This window comes from Lathyrus oleraceus, chromosome 6, assembly GCF_024323335.1.
Source record: "Lathyrus oleraceus cultivar Zhongwan6 chromosome 6, CAAS_Psat_ZW6_1.0, whole genome shotgun sequence".
NCBI lineage: Eukaryota > Viridiplantae > Streptophyta > Magnoliopsida > Fabales > Fabaceae > Lathyrus > Lathyrus oleraceus.
In genome coordinates, this window is record NC_066584.1 from 84,851,264 (window position 1) to 84,860,293 (window position 9,030).

Below are 9,030 nucleotides of genomic sequence, written 5' to 3' on the forward strand. Positions count from 1 at the left end.
TAAGTCATATTTTGTTTTCCCTGAATTAGTGGCTCTAGAAACTGATGAATTATGATCACCATTATTTGATGAAACAACCTTAATATATATATGCTAATTGTACATTAGATACTTTAATACACAGGGCCTGTGAGACACAATCATCTGATTTTCCTTTTTTTTCTTCAGGTTTTCATGAACGATACTGATGAGAGGGCATGCACTTATATTGTTGGGCCTGCACCAAATCATTAGAGTTTACTGCAGATGGAAATGATCTGCTAGAGACAATTGATAATGCATCATCATAATAGTTTACAAATTTGGACTAATTGGTTGTTGATTTTTCAGACTTTTGATATTTTTTATTTTTTATGTTATGTTGTATGAGTGATTACTCTGTTTTTGGAGGACTTGTTGATTATTGTGATATTAACGTGGTGTTATATTTTTTATATATATTATTAATAATTTACGAGAGTGTTTAACCTCTAAAAATAAAATCTTTTCAATTTAATACATACTTGGATATTATCAAATTCATACTTGGATTAAATACACTAAATGTGAAATGTAAAAAAAAATCAAATTTGCTATATATATATATATATATATATATATATATATATATATATATATATATATATATTATTAAATACTTTGCTGTCATATACTAGGCGATGTTTTTTCAAAAACTTTTAATAACAATAATTAATAAAATAATTTTTAAGAGATTATATTTTTAAAATGAATAATAAAATTAAGTTAAAATTAATTATGCCAAAGAAAAAGAGAAAGTATGCACTAATGGATATTATTATTACATTAATTATACTTAAAGTTGACTGTAAGTTTAATTGGAAGCACATGCGGTCCTTGGAAATTCGAGCCAAAAGATAGATAACAACTGAGATTTCAGTGACGGAAGCACATCTCTCCCCCGATAACGCTATCTCCCTTCTTTCCTCTCCTTTCTTTCTACTTCCTTCAGATCAAATCCATGGTACTCTGTTCCACACTAACCCCTTCTTCTTCTTCTTCTTCTTCTTCTCTTCTCGCTCCTTCAAATTCAACCATTCCTCGCCACCGCCATAGTCATCGCTGCACCTCCTTCTGCCGCTCCCCTCACCTCCCCCTCCGCCGCTCTTCACATTCTTCTCCCACCAACTCTATCTCCATCTTTTCCAATGCCTCTCGTCATTTCAACCAACACCTCTTTCCTCAGGCCCAAGCCCAAGCTCAACCCCGAACGCTCTTCCCCGGCGGTTACAAGAGACCCGAAGTCAAAGTCCCCACTCTAATTCTCCAGCTCAACCCCGACGAGATTCTGACACGTGGCGACGCCGCCCTAGACTTGATCGACAAAGCAGTTTCCAAATCGGTTGGAATCGTAATTCTCGCCAGTAACGAACAAACAGGTGGCAAGCTCTACGAAGCCGCTTGCATGTTGAAATCAATCGTTCGTGACCGCGCTTATTTGTTAGTCGCCGAGCGTGTAGATATCGCCTCCGCTGCCGCCACCAGTGGTGTTTTGCTCTCCGACAAAGGTTTCCTTTAAATCGTTTCATTTTTCTTGTTTTTCTCTTTGGAGCATTTCTTCAAACACCTGTGCTACATTTTATTTGTAATAATTGAAATAAATTATTGAAATAAATTCCTTTGTATCTGTTTCAGGTCTTCCTACTGTTGTTGCTAGAAATACAATGTTAAGTTCCAATAGTGACTTGGTGGTTCTTCCATTGGTGGCTAGATTTGTTCAAACTGTAGATGCTGCTGTAAATGCTTCTAAATCCGAAGGTGCTGACTTTCTTATATATGGTGGTGATGATTTGAAAGGTTTAAATCAGGAAATTGGTAATGTAGTTGAGAATGTGAAGATACCTATCTTTGCATCGTTTTTGGGGGAAAACTTGTCATATGCTGAGGCTTCGAGTTTGCTTGCTTCTGGTGCTAGTGGTTTTGTTACTAGTTTGGAAAGTCTTGGTTTGTTTGATGATGGTTTCCTGCTCAAACTGTTGGATGGTGGAATTGCGAATGATGAGAGAATATTGGATGAACGTGGCGGTAAAATTGATGATGGTAAATTAGTTAATAAAACTAATGGTTTGCAGAACAAAAGGGAGGTTGTAGGTGGATTTGTTAAATTGGAGGATAGGGAGAAACAGTTAATTGAGATGGAGAGGTTGGTGTTGAATGAAGCTATTGAAGTTATAAAGAAAGCTGCACCTCTGGTGATCTTTTAATTAAAACAGTTGGTATTTGAATTGATTTTTTTTTTGTTTCTTTCATTATTATGTATTTTGACCATTATATTGTTTACTTTGTGTTGAATTGGGATTGGTTTAAAATGACAGATGGAGGAAGTTTCGCTTCTCGATGATGCAGTTTCTCAGATTGATGAGCCGTTCTTATTGGTTATAGTGGTAATTGTGTGCTGAATCTCAACAAATTCTGGTTCCTGGATATACATTGGTATTAGCTCTAAATTTCAAAAAGAAAATATTCTGTTACTATGCATAGTTTAGAACTAGTTAACAAATAAGTACTATTTGTTGTGGACTTGTCGTTGTTGTTCACTGATCTTCTGCTTTTAATTGACCACTTTCATGCATAAGCATTTACTTGAGTGTTGGTTAATTGTTTGCTTACAGTGAGTTGCTTTTAGGAGTTTTTTTTTTCATATAGTTCATGGTCATGGTTATTGTACTTTGTTTTTGTTATTCTACTCTTAACAATGCAATGTTTGGGTCACATGTTATTCCTAGATTGTTATGTTATGGATGGATTTGATGGCTGCCATAGCTGTCAATACTCATCAAAGGTCACACGTTATTTTATGTTCACCTTAGGATGAGTAGTTGTTTGATTCACTAGCTTCCCATTACCATTTATTATAAGTTTTCTTAATCAAACTGGAATTGTGTGAGATGCAAACGAAAACTGGGTTCAAATAAAATTCATAGAAATATGGTACAAAGAGCTGATGTTATTTGACACTATTACCAGGGGGAATTCAACTCTGGTAAATCTACTGTGATTAATGCGCTTCTTGGAGAAAGATATCTCAAAGAAGGGGTTGTTCCAACAACAAATGAGATCACATTTTTACGGTTTAACGACCTAGATATTGAAAAACAACGCTGTGAAAGGTTTCCAGATGGTCAATATATTTGCTACCTTCCTGCTCCAATTCTCAGAGAAGTAAGTCTATTATTTTTTAGTTTTCTCTTTTTGTTTTGGTTCTCTCTTCTGGTCACAATTTCTGTTTGCTATAGTGCCCCTCAACAGTTTTCTTTGTCTTTCTGAAAACAGATGACAATTGTTGATACACCTGGAACTAATGTAATTCTTCAGAGACAGCAGCGTCTTACAGAGGAATTTGTGCCCCGTGCAGACTTGCTTCTTTTTGTTATTTCAGCTGATCGCCCTTTAACTGGAAGTGAGGTATGCTTAGTCATTATTTGTGCGTAGGGTATACTCTAGGATAATTGCCCAGTTAGGGGTATGATGTGTTGTTTTATGCTATTTTCCAGGTTGCTTTTCTTCGATATTCACAGCAATGGAAGAAAAAGGTGGTCTTTGTTTTAAATAAAGCTGACATATATCAGAATAATCATGAGGTATATTAATGTCTCACAGTTCATGTTGGTTATTACCATAATTGTATTATCTGTAGTTCTTTTGTATTGATATAGGCATTTGCGAAATTAGGCTTACATTCTATATTCACAAATCGATGCAGCTTGAGGAAGCAATGTCCTTCATCAAGGACAACATAAAGAGGTTGCTGAATACAGAAAATGTGATATTATATCCTGTATCTGCTCGATCTGCTCTTGAAGCAAAACTTATGGCTACCTCTAGTTTTGGGAAACATAATGAAGAATTGTCAGTCTCTGGTTCTCAATATGGTCCCAGCAGCTTTCATGAGCTTGAGAAATTCTTATACAGCTTTTTAGATGGGTCAACAATTGCAGGAATGGATAGAATGAGGCTTAAACTTGAAACACCTGTTGGAATTGCCGATAGACTAATTTCTGCATGTGAAACTCTTGTAACACAAGATTATCGATGTGCCAAGCAGGATTTGATTGCAATAAATGGTGTTGTCAATAGTGTAGATGATTTTGCATTGAATATGGAGATTGAGAGCCTTTCTTGGAGGAGACAAACACTATCTATGGTATGTTACAAAAATTCATAGTTTTTTAGTTTCAAGACAATTTCTTTTCCTCTTAATTGGTATGCTCTTAAATTGCAATGGTGTACATTGTCAGATCGAATCCACTAAATCACGCGTTGTGGAGCTTGTAGAAGCTACAATGCAATTGTCAAATCTTGATACCATTGCATCATATGTTTTCAAAGGAGAGAAACGTACAATGCCTGCCACCTCAAGAATTCAGAATGACATCATTGATCCTTCTGTGTCATCTGTTCAGGTTAGTTTTTGGTTGTAAACTACTGAATTCAGATTGTATTCACTCATGTTTACTAATTACCAGTCCCTCTGGTTTTACTTATAAGAGAGTTTTTGGGTCTTAACTTTTAAGATGTATTTATTGTATAACTTACATTTTAACATCATTTGATATGTTTGTCTTCTTAACTTAGTGGATGTATTTAATGTATAACTTAGTGGATGTATTTAATGTCTCATAAATTTCGATAAGGTTTTGTTTGGGAGTTTGAAGTTGAGGGGAAAAGAGAGCTTTGGAGGGAGAGGAGTAGAAGGAAAAAATAGATAAATCTTTAAATCTTTTCAAAAAAAATGTTTTTGTATAGCATGATAAATGAATGCATGTGATTGATATATTTTTAATATTGAGAGAATTACAACATGAATTGAATTTAGATAATTTATCAAAGTTGAGGGGAAAAGAGAGCTTTGGAGGGAGATATCTTTCCAAAACCCTCCAATGTCTTCTTCCAATACAATTTTTGAGTTCCCTCATTTTAGGGAAAATTTGGAAATTGTTATTGAAGGAGGATTTTGAGGGTTTTTTGAGGGTTTAGATAAATTCTTCAAATTCAATCCATGTTATAATATTCTTAAAATTAATAGTATATTAATGATAAACATTTATTTTATTATTCTCTACAAAGCACTCTCAGAAAATGGGAAAGGTTTCTCTATTATCCCTTCTACTCTTCCTCCAATAGCCTAAGAGTATATATATGTTAAAACACTCAAAAAGCTAAAACAAAAAACGAGCTTATTGTTTTGTTGTTTTGGTTTTGTCTCTTGTAATTGGGTCCGGAGGATGTATTGTTTATCTGAAAGAATAATTGATTCAACCATAAACCGGACTATGCTTTTGCTTTGGATGTCTCCAAGATGGCTAATACATCAAAAATACTAATGCAAGATTTAAAATAATGTAATATGTGTGACGTTAGTTGGGTATATTTTTCTAATATGTTTTTGGTTGATTGGACACAGAAAATACTTGCAGAATATGAAAATTGGTTATGCTCCAAAAATGCCGAACAAGGGAGACTATGCAAGGAATCTTTTGAGAAACGTTGGTCCTCGTTGATTCATGAAAATAGTCAGATGTCTTTTGAGACGTATGAATTGCTAAAGAAAGGGGATCAAGCAGGCTACCGGGTGATTGAAAATTTCAGCAGCAGTGCAGTTTCAAAGTCATTTGAGCAAGAAGTTCGTGAGATGGTAAGTTTAAAATTCCTTCTAAAATAATTTGAAACTCTTTCCATTTTGGCCTTTAAGATCTCTTTTTGTTCAACTGAAGTCGCTTAGTTTCCTGTTTCCGTTTCTTTAGTTCAATTGCAGTTTTTTCTCTCATGATTTGGAATCAGAAGGAAAATTTGCTGACGTGGATTTGTGCCATATCAGCAAGGCTAAGTCACTTCAGTTGAACAAATAACTGATGGAAGGATATTATTGCATCAATTTGAAAACTACATTGTACATGGGAAGTAATTATAAACGGGAAAACTTTAAATGGGAAGTAAATTATAAACTAAGGTCTATATGTGCGACAAACTTCGCAGACATTTTGAGTAGAAGTTTTGCAATTCACGAAGTATCCCAAAATTTAAAATAGCATAATAACTGACTAAAGTGCAAACAACGAGTTTTGAAAGATGTCTAGGCTACTGCCTTAAGGTTAACATTCATAATGATTTAGGGTTAACTATGGTGCTAGAGAAGCGCTGTAAGATATGATTAGTAGGGTTGTTTAAAAGTTGAGAAATAATTATTTTCCAGTGTGATTTATTTAGGTTGCTGCTTTATCTTACAATTTTATTATAATTTTGCTTTGCTACTGAATGTTGCCTTCATGTGGTCCTTTGATATTTTTTGTGGCACTGCTTTGAGCTATATAACAAGTAAATGATGTACTTTTTCTCATTGACAATAAATTTTGATATCTGCAAAATTGCTCTATTTAATCTTTGTTGAACTTGGTTAGCCATACACCAATGAATATTGTCTGAATCTTCCTCAGTGGTGAATATAGTATTTTTTGTTTGTTTTTATAACTATGTTTTAGCATACCACCACCACCACCACCACCACCACCACAACTACTGTTTCTAAACAAATCTGATATAAAATGTCTTCCCTTTGTGTAGATTTTAGGGACTTTTGGTCAACTAGGAGTGGCCGGTTTTTCTGCTTCACTATTGACATCTGTACTGCAAACCACATTGGAAGATCTTCTTGCTCTTGGAATTTGTTCTGTTGGCGGGTAATGTATTATATTCAATTATAGCTCCTTTATGATTGCCCGGGTTATATTTGAAAATGCATGCTTGCATAGTAGTTGAAGAGACTTTTGGTCTTAAACTTTATTATAACATAGTTATCAATCCCAAATAGCAGAGCGGAGCGGCCGGCCCCAAAATTAGGATAGCGGGATAACCACTATTTGACTATTTTTGGGATTATTTATCTATAAAATATGTAATTAATGTAAAACTAAACAAATAACACAATATCCATAAAAGAAAAAAAATAGAGTGGAGACAGCCTAAGTAAAAGTAAAAGAGGAAGAAGAGGAATTAATTTATTAAAATACTATTACATAAAAGAAAAAAACAGAGGGGAAATAGCGGAAGTAAAAGAGGAAAAATACTTTGAAAAAAGACAGTACATAACGAAGAAGAAAGAAGAAAAAATCAGAGGAAGAAAGAAGAAGAAAGGAAAGACTTTAAATAAAGAGGAAAAAGACTTTGAAAAAAGACAGTACATAACGAAGAAGAAAGGAAAGAAGAGAAAGAAAGACGAAAGAAGAGAAGAAAACTTGAAAACTTAAGCGAAAGCGTGCGAGAAAAAGACGGATTACTCTGATGTGTTCTGAGTTAGGGCAAATCGGAAAAATTCCTCAGAACTCCTCTAATGTTTCTTTTTTTAAGGGTAGTTCTGGGGTTTTGCTTTCGAAACTGATGAATTCCGCTCGGGTCGGGAAGCACTATGCAGCCACTATCCGCTAAATCTCAAATAGTGTCCGCCATCTCAAACTGGGATGAGAACTGCTCTTCTGTAGTGGAGGGTCACTGCTCCGCGACACTATCCTGAGATAGCGCCACTATCGTCCACTATTGATAACCGGTATTATAAATATTTCAGCTGCACAATCCTATAAGAGATAATGAAATGTTATTTATTCGATGTATCTTTGAATTGTGCACTAGTACAAACGATAACATGAACATGAACATGGTTACATGGACACCCTTATTCACCACTAAATATCTCCCAACTCTTGTAGAACCTGTTTCATGATCATTTATCTTAACCCACATAAAACTTATATGCAACAATATAATTGTTATTACCTCTTTCCCTATTATAAGGTCTCTTTGAAAAAAAAAAGTTCTTCAATATAAGCCCTGTTGTAAATTACTGGATACATTTCTTTTTTCTTTTTAAATATATATCTCTTATTGATGCTATTAATTTGAAAACCTCTATGCACATAAGACAATTGATTAGTTATACATAAAAATGTACACGTAAATTTCACTATCAGCTTTTCCTAATAAATATGAGAAGTGTCAAAGGAGCTTACAAATTAGGACAAATGTAGTATTAAAAGAAAAAAAGAACGACATCTCACTAACGGATAAGTTTAATACAAATTATTTGATCAAAATACTGTTCTTTTTGAAAGAACAGTTAGAATATCTTTAGCATTGTCACACCTTTCTATGATCATGTCTTTTTGATTTTATCATTGGTTGAAGATAAAATGCTATATAATGGTTAAAAACAACTCTAATTGATTGTATAATTGAGCTATTCACTTGCTGCTAATATCTGGGTGGACATTTGTTTTGTTTTTATGTCAGGTACATAGCTATTTCAAATTTCCCAGCTCGAAGGCAGAGTGTGATAGATAAAGTGAAAAAGAAAGCAGATGCCTTGGCATATGAACTTGAAGAAGCCATGAAGAGAGATTTGGCTGAAGCCGTAGAAAATTTGGATACTTTTGTGAGAGCCATTGGCAAACCTTACCAAGATCAAGCGCAGCATAGACTAAACAAGCTAGATGAGATTCAAGAAGAAATATCAAATAGTGAAAAGAAACTTAGAACACTACAAGTTGAGATCCAAAATCTTCATGTGTCATGAGTTATTCGGGCCTTTTCATTCTGTTATTGATGCAATGGGACATCCGTCCACATTTAGTTTGCTATTTGAGGTAATTAGTGCGTACATTTTTATGTAGTGATAATAATAAATATAAGTTTATAGGTTTAATTAGACTTCTTGCAATTTAAGTGGCTTTATTTTAATATGACATGGTTTTATGTTATTTTAATTTATTGATTTATCTTTTAACATCTAGAATCCTAATTTGTCTCAAAAAAATTAATTTTTAAGCCTTTTTAACATTCACAAACCCCAAATTTCTAGAAGATTGGTTTTTTGAGATAGGAAGAAAGAAGCTGCAACACGAACGGCTAAAGACTATAAATATTCGCAGAATGCTCTGGTCGCCATTTTCTAACATTTCATTGACCATTCATCCCCAATTTCCACCAGGTTTTATTTATTAATTTTTGTTAAATATCACAAGT

At 34.0% G+C, this 9,030-nt stretch overlaps 1 protein-coding gene across 1 annotated transcript; it reads left to right on the forward strand.

The window, feature by feature from the left end:
• The first annotated feature begins 839 nt into the window (after window positions 1-839).
• Window positions 840-8,713, forward strand: LOC127091167 (probable transmembrane GTPase FZO-like, chloroplastic). The gene is made up of 11 exons (XM_051029725.1): window positions 840-1,526; window positions 1,654-2,210; window positions 2,334-2,402; window positions 2,986-3,180; window positions 3,292-3,423; window positions 3,513-3,599; window positions 3,722-4,162; window positions 4,257-4,421; window positions 5,423-5,653; window positions 6,580-6,695; window positions 8,299-8,713. Exons 1-11 carry the CDS (start codon window positions 980-982, stop codon window positions 8,579-8,581), a joined length of 2,823 nt encoding a protein of 940 aa, XP_050885682.1. The 5' UTR covers window positions 840-979; the 3' UTR covers window positions 8,582-8,713.
• The last annotated feature ends 317 nt before the right edge of the window (window positions 8,714-9,030 follow it).